We start from the raw sequence: 19,559 nt of genomic DNA on the forward strand, positions 1-19,559 counted from the left end.
AGAATGCAAGAAAATTTAACTCAGAAGTGGAAGGACACTGGAAAATGACAAAGTTGACAGCAAGAAAAAAGAACAAATAGAGGAGAGAAAGCATGACAAAAAAGATTCCAAGAAGGAGGAGTCACAAGCTTCAAGAAAGGGAAAGCAAGTCATGAAAGAGCAACCACAAGAGGAAAGAAAGGACGTGAAGCCTTATATCCCTTTTCTGCCACACCCTTAGAGGCTACAAAAAGATCTCAAAGACTAGCAATTTCTGACGTTCCCAGAGATTTTCAAGAAGCTGGAAATCAACCTCCCACTTGCTGAAGCATTGGAGCAAATGCCATTATATGCAAAACTCCTGAAGAAACTCATCAACAAGAAGAGAAGCTAGAAGGAAAAGGAGACAGTGATTGGTGCACGAAATTGCAGTCACACTTTTGCAATTCCGCACAACTAACCAGCAAGTGCACTGGGTCGTCCAAGTAATACCTTACGTGAGTAAGGGTCGATCCCACAGAGATTGTCGGCTTGAAGCAAGCTATGGTTATCTTGTAAATCTTAGTCAGGATATCAGAAATTATTAGGATTAATTGTGAAAAGTAAAAGAACATGAAATAAGTACTTGTTTTGCAGTGATAGAGAATAGGTTGAGGTTTTGGAGATGCTCCATCTTCTGAATCTCTGCTTTCCTACTGTCTTCTTCTTCAAGCACGCAAGGCTCCTTCCATGGCAAGCTGTATGCAAGGGTTTCACCGTTGTCAGTGGCTACCTCCCATCCTCTCAGTGAAAAATGTTCAACGCACCCTGTCACGGCACGGCTATCCATCTGTCGGTTCTCAATCAGGCCGGAATAGAATCCAGTGATTCTTTTGCTTCTGTCACTAACGCCCCGCCCTCAGGAGTTTGAAGCTCGTCACAGTCATTCAATCATTGAATCCTACTAAGAATACCACAGACAAGGTTTAGACCTTCCGGATTCTCTTGAATGCCGCCATCAGTTCTAGCTTATACCACGAAGATTCTGATTAAAGAATCCAAGAGATATCTACTTAATCTAAGGTAGAACGGAGGTGGTTGTCAGGCACACGTTCATAGTTGAGAATGATGATGAGTGTCACGGATCATCACATTCATCTGGGTTAAGAACAAGTGATATCTTAGAATGGAAGCAAGCATGATTGAATGAAAAACAGTAGTAATTGCATTAATCCATCAAGACACAGCAGAGCTCCTCACCCCCAACCATGGGGTTTAGAGACTCATGCCATGGAAGGTACACAAAGAAACGTGTAAAGTGTCATGAGGTACAGATACAATGTCAAAAGATCCTATTAATAGTGAACTAGTAACCTAGGGTATACAGAGATGAGTAAATGACATAAAAATCCACTTCCGGACCCACTTGGTGTGTGCTTGGGCTGAGCATTGAAGCTTTCATGTGTAAAGACTTTTTTTGGAGTTAAACGCCAACTTTCATGCCAGTTTGGGCGTTTAACTCCAATTTTTATTCCAGTTCCAGCGTTAAACGCTGGAAATTCTGAGGCTGATTTGCAACGCCGGTTTGGGCCATCAAATCTCGGGCAAAGTATGGACTATTATACATTTCTGGAAAGCCCAGGATGTCTACTTTCCAATGCCGTTGAGAGCGCGCCAATTGGGCTTCTGTAGCTCCAGAAAATCCACTTCGAGTGCAGGGAGGTCAGAATCCAACAGCATCTGCAGTCCTTTTCAGTCTCTGAATCAGATTTTTGCTCAGGACCCTCAATTTCAGCCAGAAAATACCTGAAATCCCAGAAAAACACACAAACTCATAGTAAAGTCTAGAAAAGTGAATTTTAAATAAAAACTAATAAAAATATACTAAAAACTAACTAGATCATACTAAAAACATACTAAAAACAATGCCAAAAAGCGTATAAATTATCCGCTCATCACAACACCAAACTTAAATTGTTGCTTGTCCCCAAGCAACTGAAAATCAAAGTAGGATAAAAAGAAGAGAATATACTATAGACTCCAAAATATCAAGGAAACTTAGCTCCAATTAGATGAGCGGGACTAGTAGCTTTTTGCTCCCGAACAGTTTTGGCATCTCACTTTATCTTTTGAAGTTCAGAATGATTGGCATCTATAGGAACTCAGAACTCAGATAGTGTTATTGATTATCCTAGTTAAGTATAATGATTCTTGAATATAGCTAGTGTACGAGTCTTGGCTGTGGCCCAAAGCACTCTGTCTTCCAGTATTACCACCGGATACATACATGCCACAGACACATAATTGGGTGAACCTTTTCAGATTGTGACTCAGCTTTGCTAGAGTCCCCAATTAGAGGTGTCCAGGGTTCTTAAGCACACTCCTTTTTGCCTTGGATCACAACTTTATTTCTTTCTTTTTCTCTTTCTTTTTTTTTGCGAAATTTTTTTTTTGTATTCACTACTTTTTCTTGCTTCAAGAATTAATCTGATGATTTTTCAGATCCTCAATAACAGTTCTCTTTTCCCTTCATTCTTTCAAGAGCCAACAATTTTAACATTCTCAAAACAACAAATTCAAAAGACATATGCACTGTTCAAGCATTCATTCGGAAAACAAAAATTATTGTCACCACATCAAACTAATTCAACTAGTTTCAAAGATAAATTCGAAATCCTGTACTTCTTGTTCTTTTGTGATTAAAGCATTTTTCATTTAAGAGAGGTGATGGATTCATAGGACACTCATAGCTTTAAGACATGAATTTTAAATTTTATTAATTATGAATTAAGAACAAGACTCAAAAATAGATATAAGATGAGACTAAAAATAGAGAACAAAAATTTAAATAGGCTCCTAATGATAGAGGTTTTCACAGAGTTAGGACTCAACAACCTTGATTTTGAGAAGTGGATGCTCCCTCAAATTGAGGGGAGAATTTTTGGCGTTTCAGTTCTTGAAGTTCACGCCCCTGCTTCTCTTGTTCCTTCAGCAATTTGCAGAGCATGCAGTTCTGATTCTGCTGTTCTTCCTTAAGTTGCTCCATAGTTTCTTGCAACTTGGTGATAGATGCTTCTAGGCTGGCCCAGTAGCCAATTTCAAGAAATTCAGGGAGGAACTCCTGCGCCCTCCTTTTGATAGAGTTGTCTTGCATTTGTCCTTCCATTGACTTCTTGGTGATTGGGTGTTCAATGGGTATGAATTCATCTACTCCCATCTTTACCCCAGCCTCTTTACAGAGCAAGGAGATCAAGCTTGGGTAAGCCAGTTTGGCTTCAGTGGAATTCTTATTTGCAATTGTGTAGATCTCACAAGCAATCACATGATGAACCTCCACTTCTTTTCCAAGCATAATGCAATGAATCATCACTGCTCTCTTGATAGTGACCTCAGAACGGTTGCTAGTGGGCAGTATGGAACGCCCAATAAAGTCTAGCCAACCTCTTGCAATTGGTTTGAGGTCTCCCCTCTTGAGTTGGTTTGGGACACCCTTTGAATTGGTTATCCACTTAGTTCCAGGGAGGCATATGTCCTCTAGAACTTAATCCAACCCTTTGTCTGCTCTCACCATTCTCCTATTAAAGGATTCAGGATCATCCTGTAGTTGAGGCAATTTGAAGATTTCTCTTATTTTGTCCAGATGGAAGTACATAACTTTCCCTCTGACCATGGTTCTGTAAGTATGGTAAGCAGTTCCAGTCATTCTCTGCTTATCTGTTAGCCACAGATTTGAGTAGAATTCCTGAACCATATTTCTTCCAACCTTTATCTCAGGATTGGTTAGAACTTCCCATCATCTGTTTCGAATTTGCTCTTGGATCCCCGGATATTCATCTTCTTTCAGATCAAATTTAACTTCCGGGATCACTGACCTCAGACCCATTATTTTGTGATAATGGTCTTCATGTTCTTTGGTTAAGAACTTCTCTTGATTCCAAAGATTCTTTGGATTATTCTCTTTCTTTCCTCTTAAATTGGTTTGTTTTCCCTTAGGAGCCATGATCTTGATGAATCTTGGCTTAGTGATCACGGAAAAGCACACCAAACTTAGAGGTTTGCTTGTCCTCAAGCAAAAGAAAGGAAAGAAGAGAGAGAGGAGAAGAGCAAATTCGAATGGTGTGGGGGAATGAGGAGGCCGAACGTGTTTTTAAAAGGAGGGGGAAGGAGATTTCGAAAAAAATTGAAAGGAGATTTGAGAAGATATGGAGAGAATTTGAGAGAAGGGTGAGTTTTTGAATAAGATTTGGGATTGATTTGAGAGAGATTTGAAGAATGATTTTGATTTTTGAAGATTTGAAAGTGAATGATGAAAGGTTGAGATGTGTTTATGTAGAAAAGTATGGGTAAGAAAAGGAAAGTTTGAAAAAAATTTGATTGGAAAACAAAATCTTGGTCCCCCACCTTTCTGGCGTTAAACGCCCAGAATGGCATCCATTCTGGCGTTTAACGCCCATTTGTTGCCCATTGTGGGCGTTTAACGCCCAGCCAGGTGCCCTGGCTGGCGTTAAACGCCAGAATTCCCTTTATCACTGGGCGTTTAGCACCTGGCTGGCGTTAAACGCCAGAATTCCCTTTATCACTGGGCGTTTTGCTAAACGCCCAGGATGCTGCACACCTGGCATTAAACGCCCATAATGGTGCCCACTCTGGCGTTTAACGCCCAAAATGGCACCTTTACTGGCGTTAAACGCCCAGAGTGGTGCCCATTCTGGCGTTTAACGCCCAAAGTACCCCTTACTGGCGTTTTTTCGCCAGTAAGCTCTTTTTCTCTGCTTTTTGCACTGAATCCTTCTGTAACTCTGTGAATTCCTTCATTTTTGATACTTGCCTTTGTAAAAACAAAACATATAACCTGCTAATGACTGGGTTGCCTCCCAGCAAGCGCTTCTTTACTGTCTTTAGCTGGACCTTTACTGAGAATCACTCAAGCCTCAGTTTTGAGCATTCCTGCTCAAAATTACCTTCAAGATAATGCTTGATTCTCTGTCCATTAACAATGAACTTTTTGTCAGAATCAATATCCTGAAGCTCAACATATCCATATGGTGACACTCCTGTAATCACATATGGACCCATCCACCGGGATTTAAGTTTTCCTGGAAACAATCTGAGCCTAGAGTTGAAGAGCAGAACTTTTTGTCCTGGCTCAAAGACTCTGGATGACAACTTCTTGTCATGCCACTTCTTTGCCTTTTCCTTATAAATCTTTGCATTTTCAAAGGCATTGAGTCTGAACTCCTCTAACTCATTTAGCTGGAGCAATCTTTTTTCACCAGCTAACTGAGCATCCATGTTTAGGAATCTGGTTGCCCAGTAGGCTTTATGTTCCAGTTCCACGAGCAGATGACAGGCCTTCCCATACACCAGTTGGTATGGAGAGGTTCCTATAGGAGTCTTGAATGCTGTTCTGTATGCCCACAGAGCATCATCCAAACTCTTTGCCCAATCCTTCCTTCGGGCTATCACAGTCCGTTCTAGGATTCTTTTTAGCTCTCTGTTAGAGACTTCAGCTTGCCCATTTGTCTGTGGATGATACGGAGTTGCCACTTTGTGACTAATTCCATATCTGACCATAGCAGAGTATAGCTGTCTATTGCAGAAATGAGTGCCCCCATCACTGATTAGTACTCTGGGAACACCAAACTTGCTGAAGATGTGTTTTTGGAGGAATTTCAGCACGGTCTTGGTATCATTAGTGGGTGTAGCAATTGCTTCTACCCACTTAGATACATAGTCCGCTGCCACCAGAATGTAAGTGTTTGAGTATGATGGTGGGAATGGACCCATGAAGTCAATTCCCCATACATCAAACAATTCTATCTCTAATATCCCTTGTTGAGGCATGGCATATCCGTGAGGCAAGTTACCAGCTCTTTGGCAACTGTCACAGTTACGCACAAACTCTCGGGCATCTTTATAGAGAGTAGGCCAGTAGAAGCCACATTGGAGGACTTTAGTGGCTGTTCGCTCACTTCCAAAATGTCCTCCATACTGTGATCCATGGCAGTGCCATAGGATCCTTTGTGCTTCTTCTCTGGGTACACATCTGCGGATCATTCCGTCTGCACATCTCTTAAAGAGATATGGCTCATCCCATAGGTAGTACTTGGCATCTGAAATTAATTTCTTTCTTTGCACTCTGCTGTACTCCTGGGGTATGAACCTCACAGCTTTATAGTTTGCAATATCTGCAAACCATGGAGCTTCCTGAATGGCAAAGAGTTGCTCATCTGGGAAAGTCTCAGAAATCTCAGTAGAAGGGAGGGACGCCCCAGCTACTGGTTCTATTCGGGACAGATGATCAGCTACCTGGTTCTCTGTCCCTTTTCTGTCTCTTATTTCTATATCAAACTCTTGCAGAAGCAACACCCATCTTATTAGCCTGGGTTTTGAATCCTGCTTTGTGAGTAAGTATTTAAGAGCAGCATGGTCAGTGTACACAACCACTTTGGATCCTACTAGATAGGATCTAAACTTGTCAATGGCATAGACCACTGCAAGTAACTCTTTTTCTGTGGTTGTGTAATTCTTCTGTGCATCATTTAGAACACGGCTGGCATAATAAATGACGTGCAGAAGTTTGTTATGCCTCTGTCCCAACACTGCACCAATGGCATGGTCACTGGCATCACACATTAGTTCAAATGGCAATGTCCAGTCTGGTACAGAGATGACTGGTGCTGTGACCAGCTTGGCTTTCAGGGTCTCAAATGCCTGCAGACACTGTGTATCAAACACAAATGGTGTGTCAGCAGCTAGCAGATTACTCAGAGGTTTTGCAATTTTCGAAAAATCCTTTATAAATCTTCTGTAGAATCCTGCATGCCCCTGAAAGCTTCTGATTGCCTTAACATTGGCAGGTGGTGGTAATTTTTCAATTACCTCTACCTTTGCCTTATCCACCTCTATTCCCCTGCTTGAAATTTTGTGTCCAAGGACAATTCCTTCAGTCACCATAAAGTGACATTTCTCCCAGTTTAAAACCAGGTTAGTCTCTTGGCACCTTTTCAGGACAAGTGCTAGGTGGTTAAGACAGGAGCTGAATGAGTCTCCATATACTGAGAAGTCATCCATGAAGACTTCCAGGAATTTCTCCACCATATCAGAGAAGATGGATAACATGCATCTCTGAAAGGTTGCAGGAGCATTACACAGACCAAAAGGCATCCTCCTGTAGGCAAACACGCCAGAAGGGCAAGTAAATGTTGTTTTCTCTTGGTCCTGAGGATCTACTGCAATTTGGTTGTAACCTGAATAGCCATCCAAAAAGCAGTAATAATCATGACCAGCTAGTCTTTCTAGCATTTGGTCTATGAATGGTAAAGGAAAATGATCCTTTCTGGTGGTTGTATTGAGCCTTCTGTAGTCAATACACATACGCCACCCTGTGACTGTTCTTGTAGGAACCAGTTTATTTTTTTATTATGAACCACTGTCATGCCTCCCTTCTTGGGGACAACTTGTACAGGGCTCACCCAGGGGCTATCAGAAATAGGATAAATAATCCCAGCCTCTAGTAATTTAGTGACCTCTTTCTGCACCACCTCCTTCATGGCTGGATTTAGCCTCCTCTGTGGTTGGACCACTGGTTTGGCATTATCCTCCAACAGGATCTTGTGCATGCATCTAGCTGGGCTAATGCCCTTAAGATCACTTATGGACCACCCAAGAGCTGTCTTGTGTGTCCTTAGCACTTGAATCAGTGCTTCCTCTTCCTGTGGATTTAAAGCAGAGCTTATAATCACTGGAAAAGTGTCACCCTCTCCCAGAAATGCATACTTCAGGGATGGTGGTAGTGGTTTGAGTTCAGGTTTGGGAGGCTTATCCTCCTCCTGAGGAATTTTCGAAAATTCCTTTGTTTCCTCTGGTTCTTCTTGATCAGGTTGAGCATCCTTGAAGATGTCCTCAAGCTCTGATTCTAGGCTTTCAGTCATATTGATCTCTTCTACCAGAGAGTAAATAATGTCAGCGCCCATGCAGTCATTTGGTGTGTCTGGATGCTGCATAGCTTTTACAGCATTCAACTTGAACTCATCCTCATTGACTCTCAGGGTTACTTCCCCTTTTTGTACATCAATAAGAGTTCGTCCAGTTGCTAGGAAAGGTCTTCCTAGAATGAGAGTTGTACTCTTGTGCTCCTCCATTTCCAGCACCACAAAGTCAGTTGGAAAGGCGAATGGCCCAACCTTGACAATCATGTCCTCTATTATGCCTGATGGATGTTTAATGGAGCCATCAGCAAGTTGGAGGCATATCCGGGTTGGTTTGACTTCTTCAGTCAACCCAAGCTTTCTGATAGTGGATGCAGGTATTAGATTGATACTTGCTCCAAGATCACATAGGGCTGTCTTGGTGCAAGCACCTTCTAATGTGCATGGTATCATAAAGCTTCCTGGATCTTGAAGCTTTTTTGGTAAGTTTTTCAAGATGACTGCACTACATTCTTCAGTGAGTAATATTTTTTCAGTTTCTCTCCAATCCTTCTTATGACTTAAGATCTCTTTCATGAACTTAGCATAAGAAGGTATTTGCTCAAGTGCCTCTGCAAACGGAATCTTTATTTCAAGAGTCCTTAGATAGTCTGCAAAGCGAGCAAACTGCTTATCCTGTTCCGCTTGGCGGAGTTTCTGAGGATAAGGCATCTTGGCTTTATATTCTTTAACCTTAGATGCTGTAGATTTATTCCTTACAGAAGTGGTTGAAGAAGCCTTTTTAAAGGGATTACTATCAGCACTCTCAGGTGTCTGATCCTCCCTTGGCGTCTGAACGCCAGAATTGGGTGAAGATTGGGCGTTTAACGCCAACTTCTCTCCCTTCTCTGGTGTTTGAACGCCAGAACTGGGCAGGGAATGGGCATTTAACGCCAGCTTTCCCCCCTTTTCTGGCGTTTGAACGCCAAAAGTGTTCCTCTCTGGGCTCTTATTGTCCTCAGAGGGATTTTGAACAGTGGTTTGGTTATCCTCTGTTAATTGTTCCTTATTTGGCTTTTTGCTACTTTGAGCAGTGTTATTCAATGTCTTCCCACTCCTCAGTTGAACTGCTTGACATTCTTCTGTTATCTGTTTAGATATCTGCTGTTTTGCTTGATTCAACTGCAGTTCTATGTTCTTGTTAGCAACTTTAGTTTCATGGAGCATCTCTTTAAATTCTGCTAACTGTTCTGTCATCAGGAGCAATTGTTGATTAAGCTCAATCATCTGTTCTTGAGGATTAGGATTAGTGGCTAGTGCCATGACTTCCTCTTTTGGAGAGAACTCATTGCTAGAGTACAAATATTAGTTTCTAGCAACAGTGTCTATAAGCTCTTGAGCTTCTTCAATTGTCTTCCTCATGTGTATAGATCCACCAGCTGAGTGGTCTAAAGACATCTGAGCTTTTTCTGTAAGCCCATAGTAGAAGATGTCTAATTGTACCCACTCTGAAAACATTTCAGAGGGGCATTTTCTTAGCATACCTCTATACCTCTCCCAGGCATTGTAAAGGGATTCATTATCCTCTTGTTTAAAGCCTTGGATGTCCAGCCTTAGCTGTGTCATCCTCTTTGGAGGGTAAAAGTGATTCAGGAATTTGTCTGATAACTGTTTCCATGTCTTTATGCTTGCTGTAGGTTGGTTATTCAACCACCTTTTAGCTTGATCTTTTACAGCAAATGGAAACAGTAATAGTCTGTAGATGGTGGACGAAATTGTGATCACTTGTATGTATTTATAAAAGATGTATACTCTGAGGACATTGTTTATTTTCTTCACAATCTCGTTCAACTAACCAGCAAGTGTACTGGGTCGTCCAAGTAATAACCTTACGTGAGTAAGGGTCGAATCCACAGAGATTGTTGGTATGAAGCAAGCTATGGTCACCTTGCAAATCTCAGTCAGGTAGAAAAAAGAGGAATTGTAATTATAATAAATAAAAAGGAATAATAAAAGGGATAGAAGACTTATGCAGATTCATTGGTAGGAATTTCAGATAAGCGGATGGAGATGCTGTAGAGCTCTTGGACGCCTGCTCTCCTACTCCTTCTACTCAATCCTTCTTACTCCTTTCCATGGCAAGCTTTGTATAGGGGTTCACCATCAACTGTGGCTACTTTCATTCCTCACGGGGAAATAACCTGTGCGGCTGTCACTCGCACAGCTAACCAGTCTGGAGGCATCACCCGTGGCTGATGGCTACATCCCATCCTCGCAGTGAAAACTATGCAACGCACTCTGTCACAGTACGGCTAATCACCGGTTGGTTCCCGCTCCTACTGGAATAGAATCCCTCTTTTGCGTCTGTCACTAACGCCCAGCAGGTTAAAGTTTGAAGCACGTCACGGTCATTCATGATCGGAATCCTACTCGGAACACCACAGACAAGGTTGGACTTTCCGGACTCCCAGGATCCTACTCGGAACACCACAGACAAGGTTGGACTTTCCGGATCCAGATGAATGCCGCCAACTATCTAACTTATACCACGAAGATTCTGTTGGGGAATCTAAGAGATACGCATTCAAGCTCTGTTGCATGTAGAACGGACATGGTTGTCAATCACTCGCGTTCATAAGTGAGAATGATAATGAGGGTAATCTGACTCATAACATTCATCATGTTCTTGGGTACGAATGAATATCTTGGAATAAGAATAAGAGAGATTTGAATAAAAGATAATAGAATTTCATTAATACTTGAGGTACAGCAGAGCTCCACACCCTTAATCTATGGTGTGCAGAAACTCCACCGTTGAAAATACATAAGCAAAGAGTTCAGGCATGGCCGAATGGCCAGCCCTCTCTAACGTGATCACAGGATCAAAATACAATCCAGGATGTCTAATACAATAGATAAATGTCCTATATATACTAGACTAGCTACTAGGGTTTACATGAGTAAGTAATTGATGCATAAATCCACTTCCGGGGCCCACTTGGTGTGTGCTTGGGCTGAGCTTGATGAATTCACGTGCTAAGGCATATCTTGGCGTCAAACTTCATGTTATGACGTGTTTTGGGCGTTCAACTCCGGATCATGACGTTTTTCTGGCGTTTAACTCCAGACAGCAGCATGAACTTGGCGTTCAACGCCAAGTTACGTCGTCATTCTTCGAATAAAGCATGGACTATTATATATTGCTGGAAAGCTCTGGATGTCTACTTTCCAACGCCGTTGAGAGCGCGCCAATTGGAGTTCTGTAGCTCCAGAAAATCCATTCCGAGTGCAGGGAGGTCAGATTCCAACAGCATCAGCAGTCCTTTTGTTAGCCTTCTTCAGAGTTTTGCTCAAATCCCTCAATTTCAGTCAGAATTTACCTGAAATCACAGAAAAACACACAAACTCATAGTAAAGTCCAGAAATGTGAATTTAACATAAAAACTAATGAAAACATCCCTAAAAGTAGCTCAAACTTACTAAAAACTATATGAAAACAATGCCAAAAAGCGTATAAATTATCCGCTCATCACAACACCAAACTTTAATTGTTGCTTGTCCCCAAGCAACTGAAAATCAAATAGGATAAAAAGAAGAGAATATACTATAAAGTCCAAAATATCAATGAATATTAATTTAATTAGATGAGCGGGACTTGTAGCTTTTTGCTTCTGAACAGTTTTGGCATCTCACTTTTTCCTTTGAAGTTTAGAGTGATTGGCTTCTCTAGGAACTTAGAATTTCAGATAGTGTTATTGACTTTCCTAGTTAAGCATGTTGATTCTTGAACACAGCTACTTATGAGTCTTGGCCGTGGCCCTAAGCACTTTGTTTTCCAGTATTACCACCGGATACACAAATGCCACAGACACATGACTGGGTGAACCTTTTCAGATTGTGACTCAGCTTTGCTAGAGTCCCCAGTTAGTGGTGTCCAGAGCTCTTAAGCACACTCTTTTGGATCACGACTTTAACCACTCAGTCTCAAGCTTTTCACTTGGACCTTCATGACACAAGCACATGGTTAGGGACAGCTTGATTTAGCCGCTTAGGCCTGGATTTAACTTCCTTGGGCCCTCCTATCCATTGATGCTCAAAGCCTTGGATCCTTTTTACCCTTGCCTTTTGGTTTTAAGGGCTATTGGCTTTTTCTGCTTGCTTTTTCTTTCTATTTTTTTTTTTCGCCACTTTTTTTTTTTCACTGCTTTTTCTTGCTTCAAGAATCAATTCATGAATTTTTCAGTTCATCAATAACATTTCTCTTTGTTCATCATTCTTTCAAGAGCCAACAATTTTAACACTCATAAACAACAAGATCAAAAATATGCACTGTTCAAGCATTCATTCAGAAAACAAAAATTATTGCCACCACATCAATATAATTAAATTAAATTCACTAATAATTTCGAAAATTATGTACTTCTTGTTCTTTTGAATTAAAACATTTTTCTTTTAAGAGAGGTGAAAGACTAATGGATTTTATTCATAGCTTTAAGGCATGGTTACACACTAATGATCATGAAATAGAGACACAAAAACATAGATAAACATAACACTTAAAAACCGAAAACAGAAAGAAAATAAAGAACAAGGAATGAATCCACCTCTAGTGGCGTCTTCTTCTTGAAGGACCAATGATGTTCTTCAACTCTTCTATGTCCCTTCCTTGCCTTTGTTGCTCCTCTCTCATAGCTCTTTGATCTTCTCTTATTTCTTGGAGAGTGAGGGCGTGTTCATGGTGTTCCACCCTTAGTTGTTCCACGTTTTGGCTCAAGTCTTCTAAGGAGGTACTGAGTTGCTCCCAATAGTTGTTGGGAGGAAAGTGCATTCCATGAGGCATTTGTTGATGAACTTCCTCATGTTCTCCTTGGGGGCCGTGAGGGACTTCCCTTGTTTGCTCCATCCTTTTCTTGGTGATGGGCTTGTCTTCTTCAATGGAGACATCTCCATCTATGATAACTCCAGCTGAGTAGCATAAATGGCATATGAGGTGGGGGAAGGCTAGCCGTGCCATGTATGAAGGCTTGTCAGCTATTTTGTAGAGTTCATTGACTATGACTTCATGAACCTCTACTTCTTCTCCAATCATGATGCTATGAATCATGATGGCCCGATCCACAGTAACTTCAGATCGGTTGCTTGTAGGGATGATGGATCTTTGGATGAACTCCAGCCATCCTCTAGCTACAGGCTTGAGGTCCAGTCTTCTTAGTTGGACTGGTTTGCCTTTGGAGTCTACTCTCCATTGGGCGCCTTCCACACAAATGTCCATTAGGACTTGGTCCAACCTTTGATTGAAGTTGACCCTCCTTGTGTAGGGGCGTTCATCACCTTGCATCATGGGTAGATGAAACGCCAACCTCACATTTTCCGGACTGAAATCGAAGTATTTCCCCCGAACCATTGTGAGATAGTTCTTTGGATTCGGGTTCATACTTTGATCATGGTTCCTTGTGATCCATGCATTAGCATAGAACTCTTGAACCATCAGTAATCCGACTTGTTGCATGGGGTTGGTTATGACTTCCCACCCTCTTCTTTGGATCTCATGTCGGATTTCCGGATACTCATTCTTTTTGAGCTTGAAGGGGACCTCAGGGATCACCCTCTTCTTTGCCACAACATCATAGAAGTGGTCTTGGTGGCTCTTGGAGATGAATCTCTCCTTTTCCCATGATTTGGAAGTGGAAGCTTTTGCCTTCCCTTTTCCTTTTCTTGAGGAAACTCCGGTCTTGGGTGCCATTGATGGTGAATGAAAAATAAAAAGCTAGGCTTTTTACCACACCAAACTTAAAATTTGCTCGTCCTCGAGCAAAAAAGAAAAGAAGAGTAGAAGAAGAAGAAGAGAATTTGGAAGAGAGGGAGAGAAGTGGGTTCGGCTATATGAGAGGAGAATGGGTAGTGTTGTGTGAAAAGGAAGAAGAAAAGGGAGGTATTTATAGGGAGGGGGGAGGGTTAGGTTTCGGCCATTTTGGGTGGGAATGGGTGGGAAATTGAATTTGAATGTAATGGGGGTAAGTGGGGTTTATGGGGAAGAGGAGGTTGATGTGAATGGTGCATGGGGTAATTGGGAAGAGAAATTGATGTGATTGGTGAAGGTTTTTGGGAAGGGTGACATTGAGAATGAGATTTGGAGTAGGAGAGTGTGAATCTATCTATATATTATAGGAGAGTAGTGGCTGATTGTTCAATCGACAAGTGGTGCGCTGAGTGATTGACACGTGGACAACACCCAAAATTGTAATGTCATATCTATTGAACCTGAAATGAAGAATAAAAAATAATAGTTATTAAATTATCGAATCTCGAAATGAATAAAAAATAATTGTTATTACGATGACAGAAACAGACATTTTATGTCTTTGAGATACAGAATTCACTATAAAAAGGAGCATGCATCTAATGTTCATACCTCTATCTTTCTACACATCACTTCTTCCAGTTTGAAAAAAGTGTCAAAGGCTAGCTGATTGTAGTGTTTCTCCTTTATCAAGCTAACCATGGCTGAATCGTTTGATTTGTTGATGGATGTCAGTCCGAAAAAGCTTGCATGGAACTTTTTGGTCCATGTTGTTCGTTTATGGAAAGCTCCTTGCCGGTACAATCCTAAGGAGATCAATAGTATTGAAATGGTTCTTCAAGATAGTCAGGCAAGTAATATTAATTGAATATAAACTACATGATCTTATACATTCACACATGCATTCCAAACTGAGCTGTATTTACTATCTTACACATGCATTCCAAACTGAGCTGTATTTACTATCTTACAGGGAGGGAGGATCCAAGCTTCGGTCCCTAAGGCGTTGGTACGTAGATGGAATGATAACATTGATGAGTTCAAGATGTATAAAATGTCAAATTTCATTGTTGTAGACAAGAGAGAAAAAACCAAGACATCTATGAATCGGTGGACCTTAAATTTCTCTCACCGAACTGTGGTGCTCTTGGTGGAGAATCCAACTTTCCCACTTCAAGCGTTTCGATTAACGCAAATTTCAGAGTTGTTGAATGCTGACAGGATCAATGACTCTCAATTAATAGGTGAGGCGAATACATTTACACTTCCTTAGTGTATAATTCATAACTACCTAACAATAAGATGGAAATCGCAGATATTATGGGTGAAGTGGTTGGAAAGGAAGATCCAAAGGAACTCATCACAAGCAAAGGGAAGGAAACGAAGCGTCTAGCTATTTTGGTTGAAGATCTTGAGTAAGTTGTGTTCGTGAATTATAGTGACATAATATAGGTTGTGTTATAATGATAATAAGGGTTAAACCTGTTTAATCACACTGATTTGCAGTAATTATCGTATTGGGTGTGTGTTGTTTGGGGACATGGTTGATCAAATACTACCATACCTAGATGATGGAAGAGTTGAACCATTGATAGTGGTCTTGCAGTTCTTCCGACCGAGTAGATGGAATGGTATGAATCTAAACCCTTTATCCTATACTATATAAATACAATGTACACATTAAGTGATGTCAGAAGTTTTCTCACTATCAGCTTTATAAATAAACAGAGAAAACCTCAGTACAGAGTCATTTCGACATTTCTAAGCTACGCATCAATCCCGATCTCGAGGAGGTTCGCGACTTTCGTGACAGGTTTGATCCACATTTCAATTTCTATAGATTCAAATTTTTTTTAACGGTCAGATGTAGCCAAGCATTAAAAAAATACTTTCGTTGTACCGCGTAGGAGGCTTGCCGCTATACCCTCAAATTTGGTCAGAATTAGTCAAGTCAACACAAACAACTCACATTCTGGGGCAGATGAACTTAAGCGGGGTGATGTGACGGTGAACACAATAGAGGAAGCACTAAACTCAACACAGGTCATACCATCACCTATTTAAATCCACGTTACATGATATGGCATTTACATAAACCCTCATGTATTTGCAGGAAGGCCCTTTGTGGATTGCTGGAACAATTGTGGCAATCAATTCTGGCAAGGATGATTGGTTTTACAAATCATGTAGAAAGTGTCCGAAGAAGGTTGAAACACCAATTGGAAATAGATACGAGTGTGGAAAGTGTGGCCACACTCACGGAAGTGCATCGTTAAGGTTTGTGTTCAGATTTACAATATGTTTTGGATGGACTATGTTATTGCAATTTACTAAGTTGTGCAATTTATATAATAGGTTTAAGGTTGAGGTGATGGCCTATGATGGCACTGGTAGCATAACACTGCTTCTATGGGATCGAGAAACGGTTCAACTATGTGGTAGACAAGCAGAACAGATCAAGGATGAGGAGGTTCATAGTAAATTATAACAAGTATTATGTCATGTACTTTATATAAATGTCAATGAAATAAACTATAACTTTAGACTTTTGTGATTTAATTTCAGGAACTTTATGCTGAAGGATACCCTGCAGCTCTTGAGAGCCTGTTAGAAAGAAAACTTCTTTTAAGGTGAATGTCAAATCCTCCAACATCAAGCTCTATGACCAGGTGTATACAGTGATGAAGGTCTGCGAGGATGATACAATTTTTGAAATGCATCTCCCAAATAAAACGTTCTCCACTGTAACTGTATGTGCTAAAAGTTTGTAGGTTCCTTGATTATATTGAGACTTTGAGCAGTTTATTTGGCTATAATATCTAAGTAGGAATATCTCCAATATGGTTGTAGGATACCGGGTGCAGTAACTCGGTGGATTTGTCAGCAGCTATGGTTGATATCAACAATCTTAGTGATTCTCAATATTCTGTGGTAACTCTTGTGCTATATACTTTATAGAACTGGTTATTTTGTGTTAAATCTGCAGGAAATTGACAGTTTTTTTTCATGGGACAGGATGTTGTGGAGGATAGTGTTACAAGCCTCAAGTGCAAAACTCCAGCCAAAACAGCTACCATGGTTTTAAAGCAACAAATTCCCATCAACATTGAGAATGAAGAAGAACTGGGGTTTTCAACCAACAAACTTACCCGCAATCGTGGAAAAAGACAGAAGATGCAACTTCATGATAGCAATGAATGAGCTTTATGAAATACTTATTTCAGAGATATCTATAAACTGTTTTTTGCTTAGCTATTATTGTCTTCATGTTTTGATAATGTTCTTATTAGGGTTATTTATATGTAACTAAAATTAGTAATGAGGATTTAGAGTCTTAACAATAGAGATATTGATTAAGATGGATTCTATATGTTTTAATAGTATTGAATGACAACTCAGGCACTGGATTTTTCTTCACGTGGCTGTAATAGTGATTTCATATATTTGTTTTGTGTTAAGTTACATAATAAAATGACTAGCTAAGTAATAGAAAAAAAAAGTCTTATTATATGAATAATAATGGATACTTTATACAATAGCAATGGCTATCGCTAAGTCATGCTAGAATCAGACACTATTTTCCATAGGGAAAGGGTCAATACTTGATTAAAGCTAAAGTTTTAATTGAATCATAAACCTCTTTAAGTACATTATCAAACAAGTTTCATTAATAGTCAATGCCAATCATTCTAAATTTGACAAACCAACAAGCTAGATAACAATAACTATCCACATATGAGTATTAAACATTACACATAATTGATGTGATCATAGTTTTGTAGTTGCCAAAAAACCATTAAGCAAAGAATTAGGGAGAATTTGATAGGTATCTAATTATAAGAGAGTGTGTACATATATGCAGAGGTATTAGTGCTAAACTAATCAATTTAGCATTAGCCTATCTTGCAAATTTTGTAAAATATAACCATGATATATGTAACTAATAAAGTGGCATTACAAACACTGTTGCATTTTTTATAAGTGTATACTTATAAGAGAGTGTGACACTTTTATGCAAGGGTGAGAATTTGAGAATCAACTTATCATTTTAATATCTTATGATTGATGTCATTAGTGAAAATATATGACAAAAAGAATTAGTCCATGTTATTGAAGTATTGTAATCAAATAGACGCGAGACATTTTTATATTCACATGAATGCAAAATCAGCAAGTATGCTGGATTTAAACAGATGTAGTGCTAACAATTTTAGCTAAGTTTACAAACCAGAATCTCGATCCTTAATGTAGTGCCAGTTCTAGGTTCAGACTACTAATGCCCACAAAGACCAAAGGAAAAATGTGTCATATACGTCATTTACACATCTAACTATATTAAATTATGTGGAAAGGTCAACTTACATAGGGAGTGAGAAATTATAATTGATGAGATGGATAAAAAAGAAACTTTTTCCATAAAAGTGTTCTATACCAAGCTGTTAAAACCTTATCAGAACTATATAAAGCAGATAAATTGCATCACAAGATCTTTAACATATCTACATTGAGTTGTGTGGCACAAGTTTCCAAGAGGTTTTTAAATGTGACTTTATTTTGGAAACGATGAAGAAATATGTGAACTATTCGGTGAAGTTTATTCATAGTGAAGGAAGAAACAAAATCTTTATCCACACCATAAAATTAAAACAAGTAAACCTTTATTGTCTTTCTTGAGGAAGGGGATAATGTAAGCCAAATTCATGCAAAGTCATAGTGTGAAACACGATGTACAATTTGATCAAAGAAAAACATAACATGGTGTGAAATACGATGTGTATTACGATGTGCAACTGTAAAGGACTTCATTAGGGTTACAATGTGCAACCTTTGTTCTACATATTTTGGAAAAGCGAAAAATTTTAGATTTAGGGTTAACCAGCAAAAACGCTATCAAATTCTTCAAAGGTTGAAAAAATTGTACCCAAATTTTATTATGGACAAAAATGTCTTTTAATAATTTAAAAATACAAAAACAATACCAACAGTAAATATATATTTTCAAAATATGTCTTTGAGATTGAATTTTGATGTAGATTTTCACCAGCATAATTAAAAAAATGAGATATTAGTATTCTTAAGATTTGATAATTTCTTTCTAATTATATAATTTTATGTGATTTATTAAAAGAATTATTAGTTGTTAACCAAAAAATTACAAAAAAATATATACTCAACGAAAAATCACCAATTTTTATGTATAATAATATCTTATTTTTATAATTACGCTTAAAAAAAATTATATCAAATTCAATCTCCAAGGTATTTTTTTAAAATATACATTTACTGTTGGGTATTGTTATTGTGTTTTTAAATTATTTGAACGCATTTTTATTAATAGTATAATTTGAGTATATTTTTGTCAACATTTAATAATAATAATAAATATAATATTAATCAAGACCACCAATATGTTAACTTTTAACGAGAAAATTTTTAGACGAGTCTTCCGAATGGTATTTACTATTTATACGCTTTTTATGAATTTTATATGATGAAAACTGCAATGTAATTATTTAAAATAAGACCATTAACCCCTTCATAAGGTATTATATATTTTATAGTCTATCTAATCATTATTCAACTATTTAAATAAAAAATAAGCTTGATATTTAATAACATTGTTACTGGCAACAACCACTATCAAATTTGTTAGTTAAACAGATACATATGTACATGGATAGAAATACACAATTCTTTGTATTTTTAAAGAGTGTTAACTAAATTAAAAACGTTATATATTATGAGCCCAAAGAGTTTTTTTTTTACAAGTTAATATTATAGTTTAGTAGAAAAAATAATCACCAATATAATCTTAAACCGAAAAAATTTTCTAACTGAATGGTATCCTAATATTATATAATTTTTGGCAGAACTTATTTATTTATCTATAT

The 19,559-nt window shown here is 38.8% G+C and overlaps 1 protein-coding gene across 3 annotated transcripts; it reads left to right on the forward strand.

The window, feature by feature from the left end:
- The first annotated feature begins 14,249 nt into the window (after positions 1-14,249).
- LOC112715613 (replication protein A 70 kDa DNA-binding subunit C) lies at positions 14,250-17,085 on the forward strand. 3 transcript variants are annotated; one of them, XM_029289662.2, is made up of 12 exons: positions 14,442-14,522; positions 14,646-14,677; positions 14,745-14,912; positions 14,984-15,083; positions 15,175-15,299; positions 15,397-15,481; positions 15,576-15,711; positions 15,782-15,945; positions 16,024-16,138; positions 16,234-16,418; positions 16,519-16,599; positions 16,684-17,085. In XM_029289662.2, the coding sequence occupies exons 3-10, from the start codon at positions 14,771-14,773 to the stop codon at positions 16,300-16,302; spliced, it is 936 nt and encodes a 311-aa protein (XP_029145495.1). In that variant the 5' UTR covers positions 14,442-14,522; positions 14,646-14,677; positions 14,745-14,770; the 3' UTR covers positions 16,303-16,418; positions 16,519-16,599; positions 16,684-17,085. The 3 variants fall into 3 exon arrangements, with proteins under 3 accessions (XP_072060961.1, XP_072060960.1, XP_029145495.1); XM_072204860.1 differs by having other exon boundaries at positions 14,250-14,522; positions 14,646-14,912; positions 16,496-16,599; XM_072204859.1 differs by having other exon boundaries at positions 14,250-14,522; positions 14,646-14,912.
- Positions 17,086-19,559: the final 2,474 nt, after the last annotated feature.

Source organism: Arachis hypogaea, chromosome 10 (assembly GCF_003086295.3).
Source record: "Arachis hypogaea cultivar Tifrunner chromosome 10, arahy.Tifrunner.gnm2.J5K5, whole genome shotgun sequence".
NCBI lineage: Eukaryota > Viridiplantae > Streptophyta > Magnoliopsida > Fabales > Fabaceae > Arachis > Arachis hypogaea.